This window comes from Strix uralensis, chromosome 1 (genome assembly GCF_047716275.1).
Source record: "Strix uralensis isolate ZFMK-TIS-50842 chromosome 1, bStrUra1, whole genome shotgun sequence".
In the NCBI taxonomy this organism is placed as follows: domain Eukaryota; kingdom Metazoa; phylum Chordata; class Aves; order Strigiformes; family Strigidae; genus Strix; species Strix uralensis.
The window spans coordinates 12,152,260-12,176,738 of NC_133972.1; the positions used below are offsets into that span (position 1 = coordinate 12,152,260).

Consider the following 24,479-nt stretch of genomic DNA (forward strand, 5'->3'; position numbering starts at 1 on the left):
TACAAGGCATTAGAAATTATATTTTTTCTGTATTGCCAAATAAAAGGTGGTTTTATTTTGATATTTATATAAATATATGAAAGCCTTGAAGTCCCCAGATCCTGCCGGAGTAGGTTCTAAGTACTTGTATCCTGGTGCACATCCACAAGTAGGGTAGTGGGCTGTGGGTTTTGCAGTACTTCCCAGCTGTGCTGCTCTTAGTCTTGCAAGGCAAATACTTAATATTTTTGTGTGTGTGACCATTTTTTCAGGCCTGGCTTTGAATATGCTATGAATTATAATATGTTGGTGAATTAGCAGAATGGCAGGGATAGAAGAGGACAGAATGCGTTCGTGTTGATCTGGGTTAAAAAAAATTGAGGGCTCTGCCAGCAGTGTCACACACGCTCATTTTTTAACTACTTTCTTCTCTTAAGTCATCTACTCATAAGGCATGTTGAAATCCATGCTCCTTCGCTTCTACTTTCAAAATAAACTACCATAATGGGTGTTTGAAACTAAGACACTACTTTGATATTCTGACGTCCTTATTCATATTTCCCTGCCTCATCATAATCTCCTCTTATTTGTGGCAAACTCCATTTCATTGAAGAAATTGTATATCATCACAAACCTGCATTTTCCTGCTACTCGGTGATTGACTTCTTGTCCTTCAAACTCAGCACTTGCTTTTGCATTTATACCGCTAGCTTCTGGGTCACCTAGAGCCTGGTCACTTGAGCAGGTGTTAGAATCCAGATGCTGAATTAGAATGGGCCAGAATATGACTGGAAATGCATTTTGCAGATGGCCACTTTTTAACAGAGGGATGTGATATGTCAAAGATAGGAAATTTTGCGGGGATTGGAAATCATACAGCTGCCTAAAGCAGGTGGCCCTAAGCCCTGGCTTAGTTGCATTGTGGAAAATTGAGCTCCAGCTTGATGTTTCTCATGTGTCCAAGTGTGTGTGTGCACCCCTTGGAAGTTACTTTCTTTATATTGGATCTTACTACTCCCATTTCCTATAGATGCTCCCCCAAAGGCAGTTAAGATGTAAAAGCATTCCATTTCTATGTTGTCCAAACCCATGCTTTGTCAGTTGTCTCAGCCATGCTAGATTAGTCTTTCTTTTGAGTTTCTGAAATATGCCAGTTCTAAATAATACTTAAAACCACCTTTTTTGTCTTTAGCAAAAACAAGCACTGGACAGCAGTTAAACCAGAATGAAGTGGCAATCCTGCTAAACCTCCTACAGTCTAAAACAAGTGTTAGTTTGGCACAGTTTGCCCAAGTGTTGAATATTAAGGTAAACCCAGAGACTCAGCAGCAACTAAATAAAATAAATCTTCCTGCTGGAATTTTGTCAGCAGGTGAAAAACAGTCAGAACAGCAGCAGCAGCAGCCGCCGCCGCCGCCTCCACCACCACCGCCGGAACAGGAGCCTCTAAAACAGCCGCCCGTCACACAGCCTCCTGTACCACCTGCTCAGCTGAGTCAGCCTAAAGTTGAGACTGATGCTGCCCAGGCAGCTGTACAGAGTGCATTTGCTGTTCTGTTGTCTCAGTTAATAAAGGCTCAGCAAACAAAACAAAAAGATTTTGTGTTGGAGGAGAAGGAAAACGGATCAGGAAATGAAATGTCATTACAACTCAGGCAGCCTCCGGAGCCCAGCACGCCTGTGTCTGTCAGCCGGGACGACGTGGAATCTCCGGCACCCGGCTACCCACATCTGATCAAGTCATTATACACGTCTGCAGGTACTGAAGGTCTTTATTGCTAACCTTGAGCAGTGGAGACGTAATAGTTCGGGCATAAAGAGTTAACTCGTTAACCATATGAGTCTGTGTGAGTATAGGGGGGATGATTAAATTGATTTTGTCACGTTTTACATCTGGATCGTAGAATTTGTGTCTTACTGGAACAGGTGCTGTGCAGACAGAGCAAAAGGTGATCCCCACTCGAAGAGGTACACAAGGGCTGGTAGTGAAACCCTTACACTGATTGTTATTCTGGGGGTCTCTCAGTGGTGTTTGTGCTGAAGACAGTCTTCTCTAGCAAATTCATAGATGGAATTTGCCAATTCTGACTGAGTGTTTCAGTAAAGCCTATTTTGGGGAGAGGGTATCTTATTTTTGTTTCTAATGCTGACCAGAGAAGTTCCTCAGTGTCAAATTCTGTAAGTGGTTACCCATAACTGTCACTAACGCACATGGTTGAAGGTTCCCATTGGGGTATAGTAGTGGGGCTTCCGTAGTCTTTTCACAGTTTAGAGCTCTGTTGTTGATCTTTCTGGATTGCTATTTGTGTTTTACTATATGGTGGTTTACGTAGTGCTCTCTGGTGTTTGCAGCTGTTGAAAGAAGTATTCTGAAGTGGTTTGGGGTGTTTTTTGAGGTTAAAAAAACCACCACCCATAAAAACCTAAGTTTTGCTGTTCCTTGATAGGGTGGCCTTTTGTCCCTCAAGACTTTCATCCCTATTTGCAAATCATTTCTGATCCCTCTTTGAGTTTTCTAGTGTTTACGTGTTGCTTGAGTTTTGGTTTGGTGTTTTTTTTTTTTTTAAGGAACTTGTACTGTTTCTCTTTAACTGCTTGCCTGGTAATCTTACTTTGAGGAGAAACCTGCATCCTGAGCTGTTGCCTTCTCCAAAATAATCTGTCCGACTACCAATAGATTTAACTTATAAGTTAATGAGAATTGAAGTAACAAACCTCTGTATTGTTCCAGGAAAGAGTCCTTTCCTTCCTGGTATTGTCACTGTGTATTTGTATTCCAAAGCTTTTCTTTTTCATCTGCTTAGGTCAAGAGGATTTGGTAAGGCAGTCCGAGATGAGGCTTCTAAACCGAACACCCGAGCAAGAGCGCCCTCGGATCTTGCCTCCAGATCAGCGTCCCCCAGAGCCACCAGAACCTCCGCCTCTCACTGACGAAGACCTTGATTATCGGACAGAGAACCAGCATTTGCCTATAACTAACTCTTCAGGAACAGATCCTCACGCGGGAGTGAAAGCAGCTCTTCTGCAGCTGCTTGCTCAGCATCAAGCTCAGGCGACAACGGAGGAGCCAGTCCAGCCGAGCGTGGATTACCAGGCTAGAGACTCCTACGTACCAGGCCCAGACTACAAGGATAACTTTGGATCGTCTTCCTTCTCGTCTGCCCATTATGGCAGTAGCGACGGAATAGGAAGCGGATCGTCAGGAGCGTTGGAAAGGAGGAGCTTCCTCGGGAACTCGGATATTCAGTCTTTGGATAACTACAGTACTGCTTCATCTCACTCTGGTGCTGCCCCTCCTCCGTCAGCCTTTTCAGAATCCTTTCCCAGCTCAGTAACTGGTTATGGAGACATTTACCTCAACCCTGGCCCCATGCTATTTAGTGGAGATAAAGACCATAGGTTCGAATACAGCCACGGCCCGATCCCGGTTCTGGGGAGCAGCAGTGACGCTTCCGCAGGGCCAGAGAATACGCACTCTTTGCCCACCAAGATGCACAACTATAGCTACGGAAGTAACTTACAGGAAAATCCCAGTGGCATCAGCCACCTGCATGGACAGACTTGGACTTCTCCTGCCCAAGGACCCGGCTATTCCCAAGGATACAGGGGACACATTAGCACATCTGCAGTGAGAGGGCGAGGCAGAGGATTACCATATTGAGTATCTGTTTTTCCTCAGGCACATCATTTTTATCTGGAAAAACTTTTTTTTTTTTTCTCCTAGCTGCAGTTTAAAGCAGCAATTCAACAGACTTGAATAATGTTAATTCAACAGCTTTATTTTTATGTGGAAAAGGGTCTTGCATACAGTAGGAAAAATTAAAAATGCTTAAAACTCATGCTGTCTGAAAACTAGATAAATTGATTGTACATGTTCACAAACTCTAGTTCTGAATTTTATTTTGTATTTTGGCAGTTTTAAGTGGATGCTAAATTTAGGGACATCAGCTTTTTATGGCACTCTTTCAGATCTTCTGAACTATGCACATTTGTGCTTTTTTTGTAAGTTTGGACCAACTTTTATGTAAAAAAAAATTTTACAACAATCAAAGCAGGGCACTGATTTATTTGGTATTTTTCTTTTTACAGAACTACCTTTAGTCAAAGGTCACTGTCAGTCTTTGCACTGCTTTCAGTGTTATTGTGGAAGGTGTACTTTGTGCTCATTTCAGATAATAAAACACAACCTTTCTCTTGATGCAAAATTTTATAAATATTTGGTCAATGTTTTTTTTTTTTCTTTCAAGAAAAAAAAAAAGTGGATGTTGTGGTAAAATGTTCTCTCCATCTCCCAGGCTTGTTTATATAAAAACTGTTTTACTTGAATGGTAAGTGCCTTAACATGTAAGCTTAAGGTCTGCAAAAATTTGGAAGTACTTTATAGATCGACACGAAAATAATACCTAAACCTAGGTAGTTAACATGAAAATTCAGATAATAATAGGCAAGTCAAATAGGTTATAACCTTGTGCTGTTTACTTCAGGTGGGCCAGTTATTTAGAGACCTAATCTTATTTTGATGAAGTCATTTCCAAATTGAACTTCATGAGAAACATTGAAAGTGAGGAGAAGAATGAAGAGTGTAGTTCTTCCTCAGCTCCCTCTTGGAGTTGTAGTAAGTGTTTTAGTTCCTCTGTCAAATAAACTATATATGTCCTTACCAAGTGATGAAATAGTTTTTTTCCCTTAAATGTCAACAGCAGTAATTATTTTACTTTGTGTGAAAAGCTGACACTGTCATCTTTTTACCACAAATACTGCATTATAGGAAGTAACCAAAGGAAAAACGACCAGTATTTAAAGCAACAGCAAAACGTTTGACACCAGTTCTAATTCTCTGTAAACTTGTGATTGTGCCAATTAATCGATTTTATATCTGCTATTCCACAGAACATTTTAATATTGGAATTGAGTCTCTCTGAACAACTGATAAAATGACTGTAGTTAAAACTCTTACCAAGAGCCACTCCTCATATTAATTACAACTTCCAGCATGGTTTTTTTTTTTTTCTTTGACAACAAGTTGTCTCTCTCCTGCAGAGAGGAGGTATGGTTATATTTTGCATGTACGTAAAAGAATGTTTTAAAGCCCATATTGGAAACAATTTTCCAACTGATTATCCAGTTGACAAATCGGTACCTTATGTAACTGAGTGTTTAATTATTACTTTAAAAAAAGTAAAATTTTTACTTACACTATTACAAATGTAGTCTTGTCAGTGACTTTTTGGATTATCAGAATAGAAGCCAAAGTTGTTGGTGTTTTGTTTTAGGTGAAAATCCTGGTTCGTATATGGCTAACCACCACATTGTAGAGCATGGAGAAACTCACTTCGCTAACTACGTAGTGTTTGAGGATCTGGCAAATGAGAAATGGAGAGAGAGTCATGCTGCTTACGATGTCGCAGTAGAAAATCCTGTGATCTGAAAATAAAAGCGGCCCAGTCAGAAACAAATACTGATGACCTGAATAGCCTGTGCTTACAAAAAACAAAAGCTTCGCCTGTGAATGACAGTGCATTGGATAGTTCTCCTTGAGTAAGGACACCCCTGTAGCATTTTTCTGCTCGTAAAATTTTAAAGGCAAAATCATGAGTGTCATTTAGATATGGACAGTGTCAGCTAAGGCTTTTTGTTTACTAATCTTAAAAAAAGTAAATTCCCACAGTGCTACACACAGATTGCTTTTTTTCAGAATCAAGTAAAAGCCTTTCCACGGCAGTTGCTGTCACTGAAAATGTGCAGTCTGGTGTTACTCCCCTGCACTTCACGTGCAACGGCAGGTGGTAGTTGGCTAAAACAGCAGGTAAGTTCAAATGGAAGGTAGATCTCAGAGGACTAAATGATTTGACTTCCAATACAAAAACGCAAGGGAGACGTTGTGTCTCCTGCTTCTTTCCTTTTGGAGGTAAATTTTCAAGTCATTTAGTTCACCTCATTTAATGCAGAGAGGTCAGTCCCCTCTGCGTGTGTAAACGCCAGCGCAGTTTCCTTACGGCTGGCAGTGCTCTGGCGCCGCGTCCGTCGGCCAAAAGGGATTTCAGTCTTCAGCCGTGAAAAAAACCCACCCCGGCACGAGTAATCCTGACTGTGAGGAGAGAGAGAAGGCGATGCAATAGACAGTTGACTTCCAGATGAATCAGAAAAAAACTCTGGCACGCTGGGGCAGGTGTGTACTGCGCAGTGACTTTTCCCCAGTTCAGTGTAAGGGTTACTAGCCTGTGACTTGACGGCTGTGTTTGCCTGGGACAGCAGCGCTGGGATAATTTGGAGGGAAAGCGAACGTATTTCTGTATGTGGTAACTCTGGAGAGATTGACCTTCTCTGCTAAACGCGGGGGATCTCCTCGGCTCCTCCGCTGCCAGTCTGTCCCCCTGGGCAGGCAGGGGCTGCGTGTGGGCAAGGAGCTCAGCCCTCGGGGTGCCTGGCAGCAGCACGTCGACCCACGGCTGCGCTCCCCTGGCCCCATCTGGGCCGGTTAGTAGCCAGGGGACTGGCCAGACCCAAGGACTGGAGGTCCACATTCATTTGTACCAGACCTGTGTATCATCTATCAAAATTTCTTCTGAATTAACTCACATGATGAGGTGCTTACGTCAGTTCAGAATTTTACCCTTTTGAACAAATTTCACTTGGCAGAGTGAGTCTGTCCTGGTTTGGCATTTTACATCATGTGGCTCTTGCATTTTTGATGCAGCAGTAGACATTCTGAAAACCACGTTATTTTTCTGTGGAGCCGTGGCTTTTGTTACTCCCCGCCCCCATTCCTTTGGGTTTACATTTTCTGTGCTGCAATTCCAAAGTGTGCTACAGAGACCTGGACACTACATCGAAAAGTAAGTGTTGTGTGTTTGTATTTCTAAATAAACATAGCAAATACTGTAATCATGGACTATCAAGTAGCAAGTACTTCGTTATTTATATTAAGTGGTCTTTAGCCATACCAAGAGGAAGAAAGCGAGCACGACTGGACTGCTATGACCATGACTTAAAACACTTAGACTATTATAATACTTAAAATCAGCCAAAGGAAACAGCTTTTATCATGGATTGCTAGTTGTTGCTGTTATCTTGAACAGAAGGAGCAGTGTTAGGGAAGAGGTGTAAAAATACATGTATCCTTAAATGTTAATATAATTTCTTGGAAAAATAATTTTAAAATGGCAAACTTCTATATTTTCTTATGTTTCCATAAAACATGGTCTGTGTTAAATTTTCTCCATGCCATGGTAGTGTAAGGTGATTTCTAGAAGCAGAGGCGAGATAAGTGCTGTAATGTAAGTTCTTACGGTTTTGAGTGCTCTTCTCCTTTTGCTCGGTGCAGGAGGCAGTTTCAGTTTTGGTGAAGTTTACAGTTGGATGAGTTTAGTAGATAATTGTGCAGTAAAAACTGAAGTACTGAAGTAACGTAGGATACCTCTTGTCTGCGGGCAAATTAGATCCCAGACCATGAATTCTGTTTTCAAGAGAGAAGAATCTCAGCTGTATCTCTCCTATTCTTCTTTGCGTTAATAAAACACGCAAGTGTTTTACATACAACATTTCTCCAGTCTGTTCTGTTACACCGCTTTTTACATGGGGAAATTTTGGCTATTTCCCTTCTTGATAGTTTGGGGATGTTCTATATATGCGGAAGTGTATCATAAAATTAAGGAATTGCCAGAAAACTGATTTGAATTCTGTATTTAAAAATGAAATGACCTTGGGTTGACTTAAAATCGAACTAACTTTTGCTTATCAGGGTGAAGAATACTTTATTGCAGGAGTTATTTCAAGACAACCTAATTTAAAATAATCAAACTGTTATGCTTCAGCTTGCTTACTCTTTGTTATTTTAAGCCATTTGTATATAAAATGTATTGTGCGGCCTGTAAATAAAATACATGAAAATTTGAAGTCTTTCATTGTTTTCCCTCTCTGGTTGTCAAACAGCATTTCAAAAGAACCTTGGGTTAAACTGAGGGGAGTTTTTTTTAGTATCCAAATGAGTATAATTTTCAGTGTGTTAGAATTCTGCAAGTTACTAAAAAGGTATTTACCATTCCAATACTTTTTCAACGGAAAACTGCAGCGACTGGCAGTAGTCGTGTGCTTGTTGCTAGAGGGAGGCTCCTGGTTGCTGCTGGAGCAGTGTAGGGTACCAGCGAGCCCCAAGGGCGCAGCACAAGCAGGCGGCCTGCGGGGAGGTGGGGGGGGGAGACGGGGCCCCTCCAGCGGGGAGAAGATGCTGCTCTTTCCAGCACCATTTGCATCTGCTTTTTGGGACGGTGGGCTATGTACGACGTGACGTTTTTTTCTTGGTGCAGTTAATATTCCCCACGGTCTCTTCAAAGGGGATGGGGCGTGCGTTAGGAGTAATGGGAAATGACACCCCAAGAGCCGGGTGTTGTCCGTGTGTGGCTATAGCGTACGCTGCTGGTGAAGCACTGGAAATGGAGCGTGGCTTCAGCAGCCGCGCTTGGAATGCCTGAGGCTTCACTGCTTTTCTCCTGCTGTATCAGCCAGTCTAATGAGAACGCCTGCATCTGTCAATAAATGCTGTACTTCCATCCACAAATAGGCACTGGCCGTATCTGCAGTACTCTTGTTAACTCCAGGTCGGACAGACTGTTGCTCTCACCACTTCAATACCCTGTCGTTGATCAAGGCAGAAGGTGGGCGGTGAAGGTGGAAGTCGGGGGGGGCAGCAGCAGGTACGTAGGTGGTGTCTGACATTAGGCTGGCAGAACACGTAGCTGTAGCCCAGAGCATCTCCTCACTTTGGAGAACGATACTTTGGTAGCAACTACAATTAAAGCCTGGATTTTACCTCTGATGACCAGCTCAGGCTGTATTACGTTTGACTCACGCATAGCAGATCAAAGAGTTGTGTGAAACAATTTCTAGTTGTCTGCTCAGTTTTTCTCATGGAAGCTGCTATTGTGACTAGTAACGTGACAAAGCTGGCTCTGGTTTATGTTGGAGTATGAACCTGTAATGGTTTGAGAATAGTGCTGTGTCCCATTTATTCAGCTGTTAGTGCTAAACAGCCACCAAGCTGTGCAGAAAGGTACCAGTAGTAATTCCAGTGGGATCTGCATGTGAATCAATATCCTCAGCTGCAAATAAAATAGCATCAAGAGGAGAGATGAGCAAACAACAGCCTGTATCAACACGGAGCTAGGAATGTGTCTGTGAAATCAGGGGCAAGAGAGGAAGCAAACCATCTCGTGTCACAGCTGTGAATTACTGCCTCCTGGTTTTGAAAGAACCATGCAATTTTGCAGAAACTTGTGTTAAATTAGCCGAACTGGGATTAGGTTGCTTCTATTTTTAAGGAATGCCTGTAAGCCCCGACAGGCCATCCGGATGAAGGGGATTACAGTTACCAAACTCCCCCATTGTGAGGAAGAAAATACAAGTCAGAGCTCTTGGCAGTGACAACAAACTAGGGGAGAGGGTGAGCTTCATTTGACAAATGAGGGGAACTGTTTCTTTTCCCAGTCAACTGCGTTCCCTTCCATGGAGCTTGAGGGTTTTGCTTTTAAAGCCGCTTGGTCATCATGGCTGCTTATTTTGGGCTTTTTTTTTATTGCCTGTGGAGACAACTCGCAGTCGGTGTGATTTAACTCTGGAGGAACTTCGAGTCTGAGCCTACAGTACTGTTTTTTTTTTTTCTCCAGGTACAGCAGCCCTTGCTAACAGGCAATACTCTGATGGCTTTTCACAGCATGGCTTCGACGACGCTTCAACAATTCCTCGGTGGGTGCTTTGGACGTAGCATTGATCTGGCAAATTCACGTAACGTGATGAATGCGTCTTTAATAGGACTTCTTGCAAAGGGGCTTTGTGAGGGTATTTTCCATTATTAGAAAATACAGCGTGGAAGAAATGTAACTGGGTAGAAAAGGGAATATTTGAGTGTAAGCTTGGCAGAAACCAGCCTGGGAGCTTCTGGTACTTGCAAGCAGATCTGACAGCTGTGTGCTGCCCTTAAGCTAACTTGGGGGGATTAATTGGTTTCTGCGGTTAGTATTTGACTTGTGCAGATGTGTGTCTGTGCCATACGCCCTCCTACATGCTGGTGTATGGCAGTAGTTGCTAGAGGATGCAGTTGGAAGCGAGTGTTTAATGTGCAGGTCTGGTGCCTTTTTTCTTTCATCCTGCAAGTTCTTTTCAGACCTGTTTTACAAACATGTGAAACATCTTAGCAGGTTCTGGTATGGGGGAAAAACACTCTTTCTCCTGCCTTCTCAAATGTTTTCTGAGGATCTTGGTTTTACCCAGGTGGCAGTGGTAGGGCAGTACTGATGTCTGCTTGCCCTGCCGTGGGGGCCTCTCTGAGAATCAGGGCCACACAAGCCGATGCTGGTTTTCCTCACGGCCCCGTGTCCACGTCACCCTGAGCAAGGGATGGGCTGTGCAGAGAGCTGGGCAGAAGCCTGGCTTAGGAGGGGATTTTCCCTGAACAAGGAGCAAGGGAGAGAGCATTACTTATGTGTTCAGTAAGAGTGATTTCACCTTCATTCTCCTCCATCCTCACTGATTGCAGAAAGGATCTGCAGGAGTGGTTTTAATGCAGGACCTGGTTTTGTTTTGTTTTGGCTTTTTTTCTCCTGTTTTTCCTTACCAGTATTATCCTTCAGGGAGCTTTTGGATGTTAGAAACGAACCATGAGACTTTCTCAGGTTTGCTGAAGTACTGAGTTGCTCCTCGTGGACTCCATGGCACACCCCATCTACTTTCTTCACTAGCAGCTCTCTCGTGTGGGTAACACGTAGGGTGACTTTCAGGGGCTGGGACAGGATGTTTCCCTCATCTCTTCTCTCAAAGCTGAACTCCAGGAGCTCCTGTTACAACTTCCAACCTCAAAGACTAGTGGCAGGAAAATGCCTCTTTCACAGGTCTTATTTTTTTTTGTTTAAGGAGGAGACAAGGATTCATACACTGCAGACTTCACTGACACGGCTGTTTCCTGGGCTGCTTCTCTAGATTAAGAAGAATAATGCCTTGGCCAATAAAAGGCCATCGATTTCAATAAATCACCAGAATTTGGATCACCAGCATGGCCCTAAGGTCTCCTGCTGCACTACATCTGCTTCTCCAAGCCTAATTCCCTTCTGTTTCACCAAGGTAAGTGAGTAGCTGTGTTGATACTCTGGAAATACTCCAGGCTTTTTTTTCCCTAGCTGTTGTTTCTAATTCTTTGATGTACCAGGATATGGGGAAGAAAGCGTATCCAACAGACCCTACAGCCATACACAAGCTCTCTCCTCTGATCCATTCCCTGATGAAGATCTCGGGGAGCGAAAATGGAAGAAGGAAACAACCTCATCTGTCTGTCTGAACTCAGCTTTGCTGGGCAAGGCGCTCGTTGGTGGAATCTGCTTTTATTTCTAGCTGGGGAATGTATGTTGTATTTAATACTGAAAAGCTCGGAGTATTTTTCAGGTAAAATGTGAGAAAAGCATCTTCCTCCCACACTTGTGAAGCCAAAGATTCCCCATGCTCTTACCTGAAGAAGGCCAGAATCATTTACCAGCATTTTTTCTATGCATTTTTCAGTGACCCACTTCAGCCTCTACACAAGACAAAGCACCATGTCTGGAACTTCATCCAACAACAATCTTTTTTTTTTTTTTTTTTCCCCTCTCTCCCCACCCTGCTTCCTTGCTGAACTAAGCCAGAACCTGCTTTAAAAATACCTCCTTGTATGGAGAGTAAATCTTGTATTTCAATGTGAGAAAAACATTAGATGAGAATTTGAAACAAACTAGAAACGGGGTTTTCCTGAGCTACAAAGCATTGTCTCCACACTTCCATTACCAGTGCTGCTTCTCCTCTGAGCTACGGCAAGGGCAAGCTGAGGGTGCAGAAGCCATCTGTGCTCCCTGCCATCCCTGGGAACTCGCTCTCTCCAGGCGGTGCCAGCTGTGGGCCGTGACCTAGCACTGCACATTATGGGGCACATAAATGCTGTTAAGTGTCTTTAGCGGGTTTTTGGGGGGACGGGCACCCAACCATAAAATGACAAAGCCCGGCTGGAACCCAACGGTTTTGTTCATCTCCCCCTCTTTGACCCTGCGGCTGCGTGTGGCGGCTCTGTGCTCTTGGCGGGACGACACGGCGGCTGCTGCCTCCTCTGTGCCCTTCTGGCTCACAGTTTATGCAGGGCTGGTGCCATTTGCACTCCGAAGAGGAGGTCGGAGGGGCAGGGTACGGCGAGGAGGCGACACTCTACTGCTGCTCCGAGGCGTTGGTGGCATGGTGGCGTGCTGCTGCCTTGCAAAGAGGTTGGTTTGGATCCGAGATTCCTTTGTGGAGCATCTGGAGTGTTTGGATCCAAGCCTTGGGCGTGCATCCGTTCATTCCCAGTTGGAAGCATTGTTTGCCTCCTGGAATAGTTGAAATAGTGTCACTGGTTCAATGACGAGATCATTTTCAGCACCTGCTGGCCATCTGGGGTGTGTAACCACACAGCATGCACCGGAGTGTATCATTCCTCACCTCCTCTGTAAGAAGGGAATCACTTGCCTCTCACAGTCAGTAAATGCACCACGACCCTTCTTTTCACATTACCGGGGAGGGGAGGGGCTTTAGAAAAATGCTGTTATTTTTCATATGGGAATCTGGGAGAAAGGGGCTTGTCTGAGGTCACACAGGATGTCTACAGAAAAGTAAGGAGCTGAATACACACGTGTCTTGTTTGTTTTGCCTGGGTTACAGCAGTGAGCATGGGGATGAGCACGCGGATGGCCCGGGTTTTGTAATGCCACACCAGTATTTCTCTAAATTGTAAGCTCCAAGACACAGTAAAGTGGAGGTCCTCTGCTCTGAAAAATCAGAGGAAGCTCCAAAATGCTTTTCCAATGATACTGCTATTCTTACAGAATGATCTTTATAGTGTAAAAAAAACCCAACCCCAAATATTGCTGCGTAGCATCTTTAAAGGCAGCATTACTGATGCTACCTTTTGTGTGTTGCTTTTATTATTCCTTCTGGAAAAATGTTTTTTGGATATTTCAGCATTTTCCCCAGTTCCCTCCACCAGGCCAATGGATGTTGATTGTTTCCAAAATGCAAGATAGAGCACCAAGGCTTAGGTTAGATGAGGTTGTTTCTTGTTCTGTCCGGGACAAGTTGCTTGGCCTCTTTGTGCCTTGTGGCTTGTCTGTTAAATACGAATAAATAGTTGTATCCTATCCCTCGAGACGAACATCAGAATAAAAGCATTCGCTGAGTTTCTCAAAAATGCTGCTGAGCGCAAAAAATCATCAGAAAAATGTTGAACTTGTTCCTTCACTTAACAGCTTTCTGATTTACACCCCTGCAGAGCAATGTATGACTGAGAGATCAGGACTGCAGCATTGCAGCTGACCCAACGGCAGAAAATATGTGGAAGTTAGAGGAGTGGGCCATCCCCCCAGTGGGAAGCAAAGGATGCCGTGCCCAGGGCACAAACCCAGCAGCCAAAGCTACCTGTGTGCAGCCCCGTAACCTTCCCCGCCCCACAAAGACCCTGCAAAAACTTGTGTCATCTCCAGGCTGGAGTCCTTGCCCTCCAGACAAGGCAGGCAGCGGGCGATCTGACTGCACAGGCACCTTCCTGCTTTCTACCCTGCTGCTGCAGAACAAAGATTAATTGTGACTGTTTATTTTAATGCCTTTTTTGTGAAAATTGTTCATTGTGGGCGGAAAAAAAGACAAAGAACTACAGAAGACATGGGAAATGAACAGAAATCTATTAATGATGTATATGAGAAGCGGGGTAGTAAATAATAGTTAAAACCTTATCTGCAGATGGTCTGGTGATTCCACATCAGGAAAGTATTACTCTAAACCTGGCAGACTTTATTAGAAGCTATGTACATTTTTCTCCCCAGATTGCTTCTCGTTATGGATTGCAGATCCTGCTCTGAGACTTCCAAGCAAGCACATACAATTATGCAAGACAGTGAAAGAAGACATGCAGGTAGTAGTAATAATTTTTATTTGCGAACTGTACTTGCAATTACAATATTGCCTTTTGGGAACAATGACAAAAAACCCAGAATGTAGAATTTTGCAGACCTGTTCTAGCAGAAATTCAACCCTATTTCAGCTTCTAGCATGAGAGAAACTGGAGATGGGCTTCTCTTTCAATTAATCTCCTCAGAGGGTCCAGTTTGGTTTTGGTTTTGTTTGCTTGTTTGGTTTTTTAAGTACAACATTTAAGTCTGAACTGTAAGAAAACAAACTCTTTACTGACATCCAGGGAAACCTTACGCATGCTTTTTGAAGCACCCGTCATTTGTTGCTACCTTGCAGCCTCCTGACTCTTTTTCATTTCTCAACTTCTGTATTAAGGTTTCAGCATTACGGAGCTTCTGTATTCTAAAAACTATTACCTTATGCCCTTTGTTATGGGATGCAGTAAATCAAAGTATAACTTTGCATCCGAAATCCAGTGCTTTCTGGGTTTATTTAAAATGTAGATACATGGGTAGATACAGTATGATGAAAATAAGGTACTCTTGACTTTGCAGAAAGGATAAATGTGAAATTCAAGAAGGATATGCTAATATGAAATCTGTGACAGAAAATTAATTTTAACTATATGTCTTATTATTTTGGTATGCTCAGAGTATGGGCACACAGGTATGCAATTTCTAGAATCACAATTTCAAACCATTCATTTAAATATGGATTCATATGCATGAAATTTATATATAAAAATAAAAAGGAGCCATACCATGTCACAGTATGCAGTTCATAGGCTGATAAGTAAATAAGTTATTCTTTCCAGTTACTTTTTTAAAGCAACATTTGTTTAAAAGCATCTGTTAGTCTCTTTGAAGTGATGAATGAAAAAAAATGTTTGATTGAGAAAATGTCAACATTTTTAGAAAAACATCTTTTTCACCAAAATCTTTTGGTAAAACTGGCGTGACTACCTAAATGGTCTTTTTTTTCTTGAGTACATATTTTCATCAAGTTCTAAAAATTACTTGAGATGTAGTCCCCACATGAGGCCTTCTCCTGACTTGGTTAAAATATGTGTCTTAAGTATTTCATCCATGACATGTTTGTGTTGGCAAGAGCAGAAGGGGAGTAACCAGCATCCAACAGAATTAAAGATAGTCACTGCAGTCCATAACAAAATAAGAAAGTTGGTAGCTTAAAAATTAGGTGAGATCATCAATTGCCTCTATAGAATTGGGAAGAAAAATGTAATGAGAACGAGAGCGACCAGTTATGTTGACTAATTAAAAATAAAAATTTCTAAAACCTTACCTCGACAACAAGAAGAGGCTGCAGATAACAAGAAAAGGTCAGGATTTCATATGCAGAATGGGAAGAACATCAAATGCAGATGCTTCACTGACTCTCAATTTGAGGGAACACATTTCTAGTTTTATTTTAAGTGTGATTGATATTCAAAACAGCTTCTGTTGTAGGAAAAGGGGATAACTGCCCAACTTTCTACACAGTGCAGAGAGAACCATTTGACAAGACAAAATCAACGTGAACAACATACAGGCACGTGCTTTGCTGCGCGGAGACCGTTTGATAGGACACTGGCTCGACCTCTTCCAACCGAGTACCATTTGGGTGCACGACGCTTTGACAAGTTGTGTAACTCTGTTGGAGGACTTCACGGGACAGAGGAGGTAACGCATCAACAACAGCATTGTCGAATTCACGAGCACGTAAACAGACCCAACAAATTGGATTCGATTTCTTATCGGTAGGACTTTTGTAAAGTGAGTGCTCCAAAGTGTACGGGGGAAGCTGGCAGCTCCTACTGTTCTTCAGAGCAGTTCTAAAACTGTTCATAAGTGGGAAGGAAAAACCTGCTCAAGTTGACATTAAACACTCTGTAGTTAGTCAGAAAATGCAAGAAATCAGGTTTGTAACACTCGTATTACACACCCTGTGTTATGCGAAACATCGTCTACATCATCCAGTATATTGCGTATTGCTGGAATATTAAATTCAGCACTTCCACAGCTTGAACGCTAGGGATGCATTAATATTTTTAGGCTTGATTTTCTGTAGCTTTTTAAAAATAAGATCCATGAAATGACTCATAATTATTATGGTGACAGTTTTATGCTCTAGAGAGAGATTATGTCATTTAAAGCTGCTGTCCAAACAAAATCCCCAAACAAAAAATCCTGAAGACCTGAAACCTCAACTCTGGAAGAGATTGTGAATTATTTTTCTGTTTTGAAGCATGAAAAAGTTACTACAATACATTTTAGAATACTGTTGTGTTTTGCTTTCTGATCCATTAATCTGAAAAGCTGAACCACATTTGTCTCCAGGACAGCGAGCAGGTGCTTCGCCAGGTTAGGTGTCTACCAGTTATTAAGAAAAAAGATTTTTTTTTTAAAAAAAGCCTCATTAAATTAATGGCTAGTAGAGCTGAAGAGTGGTTTACTCTGTGATAATGGCTTGAGAATCTTCCACTGGAAGGGACTACACTTTTGATTACAGCATAAATCATTTCCATATGCAGTGAAATTCGATATACAAGTATTCCTCTGTTTCTTAGGAAACTGTGACCTCCATTGCCATAGTGTTGTGCTTAAAAACTTAGACTGTTATCTTAGTTTGAAATCATTGCTGCTGTCATTGCAGATTTTAGGTCAGATAAAGGATGAAATCCAAACGCCTGTTAATTTCAGCAGGGATTTCCATTTAAATCTCCAGTGACAGAATTTCCCTTTTGAATAGTTTTGCTTTTTTTGATGAAACTACCTTCTATTAAAAAAAATTATGTCTAATTTGGCATACTTATTTTGGCCACAGAAGACCTGAAATGCAGCTCTCCTTGAGAGTTGTGAACCACACAAATGTGTGAATTATCAAAGAAATCACAGGGATCCTCAATTGTTCCAAGTCCTTGCAATGCTAACAACCTAAGAAGTGGATTTCTTTTGTTAAGAGCAGTGGTTGAAAGGTGCTCAGGAAAATGCAAGTGGTTTTGCAGACTTGTATCCAAATCCAGAATATTTAATGAACAGTGATAGTGCAGAGAGAGATGCTCACAGAATTAAACAGCCACCGTTTATCGTTAGTGTGGGTTGGAAAGCACGGCTGCCTTTCTGCTGGCATCCCTCCTTCCAGGAAGGTGATGCATTTGAAACTTGCTCTGAAAATTTTATTGATTAATCAGCTTTAGGGAATGTGATAGAGAGAGCAGAAAACACTGGGTTCTATTCTGCTACTAAGTAGTAATAAGGTTTAACCAAGACACCTTCTCGTTATTCTTTAATTCTCCTATTGCTGGAATAATAGTGTTATCCTCTCTAAAGGCTGATGTGATGCTTAATGAAATGTAATTAATGTGTTGGTTTAACTTTATCTATTAAAAGCAGTGTTTACATCTGTAAGGTGAATTTCTGTTTAGAGGGATACAGGGATTAAACCTATTTCTAGAACTGTGCATTATTGTCCTCCTATTTGCTCAGATCTTTCACGTTGGACTGTCTGGAGCAACAGAGAGGCAAAATAATTGGAGATGAGCCCTGATTTCTAAATCAGATAAAAGTTTGCACCTTCAACCAGAAACACAAGGGATGGAGAGTTGTAGGTTTCCATCGAAATACCACACTTTGTCTCGAAATCAGATTTTTTTTTTTTTCCAGGTAGTAACTCTAGTTGAATGGTCTTCGTGCTATAAATGTTTATTGTGCTTCACAATTTCCTGTACACACTTCACTGATTTAGGTGTAGAATATTTGGACAATTTTGGTAATTTTTTGTAAGAGATGTAAACTGGGTTTGGCACTATATTCTAAAAGTATGAGTTGTATGATTAGCTCCACAGAAGGATTAGGCAAAGTCATAGTCGAGAGGTCCATGGAAGAGTATTAACAACAACTCGCCGGCCACACGCACCCCAGCACCCCGTACCCCCCCGAACCGTGGCTGCTGGGGAGCGCGAGGGGCTGGCGGGGAGCGGCCTGGGAGATGCTCTCCCTGCACAGCAGCTGGGGAGGGGAGTGCGGGACCACACCATGGCTGGTCTGGCCCCTCCCTGGGATGCTTTTCTTATGAATTTAAAAGGACAAAGTGACAGCAAGCCGATGTCTGTGTTTACATTCCTCCAGGACAGTCCTCTCTGGAAAGGAAAATTCCAAGAAAAAGCTGTGAATTGGTTTAACTCTTTCTGCCCGTAAGACAACAAACGCAAAAGGTGTTTTTCAAGGCCTAAATGTAACAAAGACACCAAAGACGTGGTAGCTAATGATGAAAATTTAGGACCGTTAGTATGCGGAGTGTTATTTGTGTTTGGGGTATGCCAAGTGTTTTTATTTTAGGTGCTATCTGAATCATTACACTAAGAGATGAGGGAAAAGAGGGGAACATGGAGCACGTACCTTAATATTTTAATGTGGTGAAATGTAAGATCACACATAAAGTACCAGTGGTCATATTTACAAGACACAAGAAGTTGGAATGAAATGATAATGAAAAGGACTGTTACCTTCCAGTGTGATGCTGAAACTAAGGGTTCACGTGCAACATAAGCAGAGGAATATCAATCAGTAGGACACTAGTATATGATTTCAATGGAAGTAAACCCATTACTTTAAAACTCATTAGAAAAACTTCAGAAAACAGATAAACAATCCAGTCTTAGAAAAAAATGCCCTGATGTGACTTTAATGGTTGTATTTAATTGTTGCAGAGAATGTTCAAATGCTATTTGATCACCAACCTTCAACAGAAATTCGATACATGACTCTTTAATACAGTATAAAAATGTAAAATATAATCCATTGATGGAAGCTTATGTTAGACAAAGCCAGCCTAGATAGAAAGCAGATTTCTATGCGACAGTGGTTAATCAACTTCAACTGATAGATGCTGGCATGTCTGCCATCTGAAATCTTTAAATATTGGATATCTATGTTGTGATCTAAACCAAGTTGTTGCTTTGATGTGGGAGTTGGCAAGTGAAGTTTTAGACCTAACATTGTGCAGGATATCAGGATAAATACTTCTCTCTAGCACCAACCGATGGACAGTGAGATTGACAAAAATCAATGCAGTTTCTTAGGAAAAAAAAATATTTCACACACTGTTTTAGTTTATGGAATCCACATTTTACTGAAAAGACCTTTATCCCATACCTCTTAACAAACTAGCATCGTTGCAGCTATTCATTTCACCCACTGTTTGGGACTCAAGATGTATAGATTTTGCTTGGAACTTTTAAAACTACTTTTCTTTCCCTTTCTGAAAGATGCTTAAAATTTGGAATTAATAAAAAGAAATAATATTTTAAATATCCAACAGGGCATCAGGACAAAGATAATGAAGCAGAAGTCTGAAAAGAATCTGCAGGAAGAAAAAAGGAGGAAAATGCAGGCAGGTTACAGATGGAGGTAGGTTTGCAGATCACTTTGTCATTGCTGCTACATCAGCAGTATTATTACTATTAAGGAGGTTACTGACAGCTTCTGTCCTGAGATTCACTGTTGGAAAGTCTCACTTGAATTTGCCTTCTTGTTTCAGACATCAGCAAGTTTAGTTTGAAACACATTTTAAACTATCCAAGCTCTAACTTGTTTGATTTGAAAGCACTTGCAAAATCTGCTTTGTTAGAACTAGGGGAACAGCGGTTGTCAGCTAAGGATGGAAAAGTCTTCTTGTGATACAGACAGCTCTGAAGAAGGTAAGTTATGGATGGCTTAAGTCACAAAGAGTGGAAGTGTTTTAAGAGAGAAATACCGGGTTCAAATGGAGTGTCAGCCAAAAAAAGACTATGGGAATAGTTGGTGGGAGTCCAGAGCAAAGGCAGGACTAGGCCACAAAGAACGTGGTGGAGCCTGTGAAGAAACAGAATACGGGAATGAATGCAGGTCTTAATATCCTTCTTGAGATTTCTGTTCTTTCATGTCACTTATGGGGAGACTTGTAACGCTTTCTGGACTTCTGCCCATGTGCTGTGCTGATGCTCTGTGATACTGCAAACAACTGAAAAAGGCTCATGCTGAACTTCAAGAGAACCAGTGTGCTTTTGAAGGTGCAGAGCCTTTCGCCAAAGAGTCCCCTTGCCAGGAGGTGCCAGAGGGGGAAGTGTGCTGTACTGATGATCCTCCCCGGGCCTGTAAGTAACACCAGGAATTGGATTATTTGTTTTGGGACGCTTACACAGCAACAGACTACTCGCTGGTAAAGGCATATACTTTGATTAGATGTGTTTCTGCTGTTTTTCTCTGATACATCAATACAGTTAGAATGACACCAGAACCTTGGGTTTTTTTCCTTCTGATCACTGGAAAGGTTACAAGACTGACAAGAGTTGCTCTGTAGCAAATCTTCTGGCTGTTTAAAAGTTTCTGAAGTAGAATTTATCACTGAAGTAACTGGGGCTGGACTGAAGCTGAACTATTTTTTTAATTGACAGTAAATGATTAAATATACTGAACAGGAAGGGTCCCTATGCACACAGACTTTTTATTTTTGCTGTTCGTAAAACTCACTTCTCTCAGAAATGCACATCTGCTTTCTTGTCATTCATGGACTAAAAACCAGTATTATGTTCTGTGGCTGCTGAAGGGAGAGTACCTGATTTTATGCTTTCATGAGGGAGTTTTCTTCCCTCCAACTTGGTGTACTACCAACAAGGATATGCTGAGTGGAAGTGTGAGTATTTAAGAGAGGGTTGTGTTGGGAAGCTAGCAGGAAGAACTGGGATCAAGATGACAGTTTTCCCATGCCCTTTTCTACACTTTTTCTATTGTCTTCTCAGAGTGACTTCACATCCATCTTTGCAATATTTAGCACAGATTTGAGCACCCCTTGTCTGCAACTTCAGAAGAGAACTGTTTCTTAATCTAGAGAGAAAAGAGTGGCTGCTACAGCAAGGGCATGTCTGCCTTGTACAGTTCTCACTGCACATCTGACCCCAAAGTCCACCACTCAACCAACACAGGCTCACTTAGATGAGTCGGGAGGATTTGTGCACACTTCTTGTCATAGTTCCATCATCTCCAGCAATGTAAACGAACAGGACCTTTAGTGGGCTTGGTATGTTCGTTGGGGGGTTGAGTGGCACCGATTCCACCAAACTCTCCAGCAGACAGCAGTTGGTAGCAGAGCCCTGAAGGGTGAATCAAGCCTATGCCAATGGAAGGGGCAGGAAAGGCAGGCTTATTTCCATGGAAAACCTATGCAGAAAAGCCTTCATATATAGCTGGTGCACAGACAGTTCTGAGAAAAAAACGAGGGGGGAAAAGAGACAATAGAAGACTTACTGGAGAGGAAAAATTATGGTAAGACTACCTAAGTTATCTTCTCTGGATTGAGTTGGGGAGGGGGTTAAAGAAAAACAACCTACTTTTGGTAGGTTCCTTTAAACTGGTTGCCTGAAATACGAAGTACACAAAGGCTTGTGGATGTGTTTATTAATGTATTAGAATCTTACTATTTTCAAGCTGTTAAGAAGATAAATGATAGAGATTTGGTTAATGAAAGTTCTGTTATCTGTTTACTGGGGTGATGTAATAGCAGAGAAAAACTGAACCAGGCTATTACCAGTTGTATATTCACAAAGTATAGACGATCACTATTTCTACCTCACCTCAGAGCAGCGAGGATGACAGGCTACGGGAGAGTCAATGTCTAAAACATCCAGCAACTATTCTGAGAGGAAATTAAATAGTGCCAGAAAAATGCAACCAGATGCAATAGATTCTCTGAAAACAGGGATTTAAAGGTTCTTTGTGCAAGCTTTCTATATACTTGGAACTTTATTTCAGAAGCTACTCTAAGCACAGGGACACTGCCGGTAGTGTGAGCTGTCTTCAGTTTCAACAGGACACAATCTGGCAGTTCATTCATTTGAAAATGAACAGTTATCGCAGTTTCTCAACCTGCTGTCCACAGTGAACATACTGCTTTCTTAACATCTGGAAACGAACAACCAAGTAATTTTCCTTAGTGTAATTTAATTGCCATAGCAACCATGAGGCTATTAAAAATTTACCGACAAGGGAAACAGCTTTAGGAAAGTGGAATGGCAAGTAATCAATAGATGGACCTTTGGTGCCTTCTTACAGTTACCAACTCAAGTCCTACACTTGGACCTTTGCAGATAATTCTCCCTTTCATCTTTTTGATGATCCCCAATATTTTCAAATGCAATGTTTTATCTTAGCTTTAAAAAAAAATGATGACATGAAACTTATGTAAGGGCTTCATAGACAAGTGTTGAAGATACTTACTCTCTTCTGTGAACTCAACTGTAGGAATAGAGCATGTTAATTCCCAACATCTGTTAAGGGAATACAGTGTGAAGCCTTATTTATTAACCTAAAAATCTTCATTAAGCCACAGGAGGTAGTGGTTTGGTTTTTAAAATGCTGTGCAACTACTACTTACAATCCAACTACTGTTGATACTACTCCCCAGTTGGCAATCAGTGTTTTTTAAAGCTTATGTTTGCTCTGTTATTTGTGGTTTATGCTGTGTAGTCATCCACAGGAGTTGTCAATTAGCTTGATTCCTTTTCCCTTGTTTCAGCATTAGCTCGTGTGATGCTGGAAAAGGGAATGATTTGTATCAGTGTGAAAGAGGTTTTGTTCTTCCATTTATTAGTATTTAGACTAATAATTGCATCAACATAATGTTCAGCAGTTTGAACCCTTAGGAATTTTCTCATGCAAACTACAAAGATTTAAACCCAAAGAAAACACTTGTTGACTCTACGCTTTTAACAGCTTTTAACTATCTTGACTACACAATAGTTAGATTGTGGCAAAATACATATGGATACCAGAAGGTTTAAGTGTATTTAAAACAGCATCAAGCAGCATGATTACTGCTGCCTGTAAAAGCAGGGTACTACATGCAGACTTTTGGTGCAGCCCATTTTAAAATAATTGTGTTAAAAATGCCAGCTTGAGGTGATGTCAAATTCTTTGCCTCCTAAGATCTGTGTCACTAATCAATAAACGAGCAATTTAAATTCTCTTATCCTTGACCCTAACAACATAGTGGCTCACTGTAGGCTTAGAAAATGAAAAATCCCTTGAGGTGTGTTTACGTGTGCGTGGGGAGGAATGGATCTTACTTGTTTTGTCCTTGTTAAAATCCCATTCTAGCTGCAATCTGGCGTGGCAACACTGTCCCTGCTCACGAAGCAGACCACTATTTCTGTCCCAGCATCGCAACTGCAAAAGCTCTGACCCAGCACGCCTGCTGGGTGAACTGCGTTGGCCAGTTCTGGAAAACGTAAGCTCTTTCAAGTAAGAAAGGAAGGAGCCTCAGATTGTTTTGAACTATACTATGCAACTGCCACCACTACTTGAATTAAGATTGACATTTGAATGAAATTAATTAAGCTTACTCTCTTTTCTTTTGCAGGGAAAAAAAAAGTATAAATCCTCTACAGTCCTGTCACTGTTACCTGGAAAAAATGAATACTCAGAATGAAGGAAACTTGGGAATATCTGAAAATTAATTCCCTGGTAGAACTTAAAGGTATCACTTTTTTACTGCCCCCCCCCCCCGCCCCCCCCCAGTGTAATTTGAAATCAAAATGCTTTAAAAATTGTCAAAAGCTTTCCACATCCAGTGAATAGTACAGCCTACGGTTTTGTGAAATTGAGTATGATGTCCCACAGTCTATGTAAAACAGACTTTTCACTTTTGTCAGAGAATAGGTCAAATGATGATTTGATGGCTTTGACTGAGCTCATGTCACAGGAAGCCTTGAAGTTACTGGTAACAAGTCAGTGCTTCTCCAGAAGAAAAACCAGAACAAGAGAGATCTCATAGTTTGCGTGGCTGGTAAGAATTTGAGGCTGTGTAAGAAGTTGTCTTTTGTGTGTAAGGTTATTTTTGAGAAATACCCTTTTCTGTCTTATTAGGGAGGGGGATGGTATTTTTTCAGCTCTTTCTTAAAAATCCATTCTCTCTGCAATCTAGAAACGGGCTAACACAGGTTGTGCCAAACTGTAATGATGTCCCCACTCATGTAGTCCATCTTGCACTGTGCAGACCATAGTTTCCAGCTTGGTATTTCAACTGCTTTATTTTTTTGCTTCATTTTTGTCCTGTTAAAGGGTGACTGAGAAGCTCTTGTTTTAGTAGCAGTAGTGTCAGCAGCTTGAAAAATTTCACTCCGAAACTGTACTGGTATGACCCCTTTTAGCCATAAAAAGTTGCTTTCTTGTATACAAATGTTTACATTTATAGTTAGAAAAGGAACATGCAACAGCCACAGAACAGTGGACAAAGGGAAGTGGAATTTACCTGTGATTTTACTGCAGAAAAAGAGAATGTGCAACAATTTTAGGAGTTAAACTACAAATCAGAATTTATAATGCTGGTAAAATCTAAAATCCAGGATGTGTGCTAAGCAAACCATTGATATGGTTTAAAATGCTGCAACCCACAAACAGCTGGTGAAACAAAATGGATGACTATTTAGCTCAAAACATGTCCTGGGCTCCACTGCACTGGAATGACAAGAAACTATGTGTAACTTGTAGGAGAGGAAAGGTGATTTGATGACCCTG

General features: G+C 41.5%; 1 protein-coding gene across 6 annotated transcripts in view; it reads left to right on the top strand.

Annotated features, from left to right (window-relative positions):
• Nucleotides 1-7,875, top strand: part of CDK13 (cyclin dependent kinase 13) — a 49,769-nt gene extending 41,894 nt beyond the window's left edge. For 2 of the 6 annotated variants that reach the window (XM_074888268.1, XM_074888351.1), the window contains exons 13-14: nucleotides 1,172-1,738; nucleotides 2,784-7,875. In XM_074888268.1, the coding sequence (XP_074744369.1) occupies nucleotides 1,172-1,738; nucleotides 2,784-3,640 (1,424 nt within the window). In that variant the 3' untranslated portion in view covers nucleotides 3,641-7,875. The remainder of the gene's footprint in view (nucleotides 1-1,171; nucleotides 1,739-2,783) is intronic. The other 4 variants (XM_074888440.1, XM_074888607.1, XM_074888522.1 and 1 more) reach the window with 2 other exon arrangements.
• Nucleotides 7,876-24,479: the final 16,604 nt, after the last annotated feature.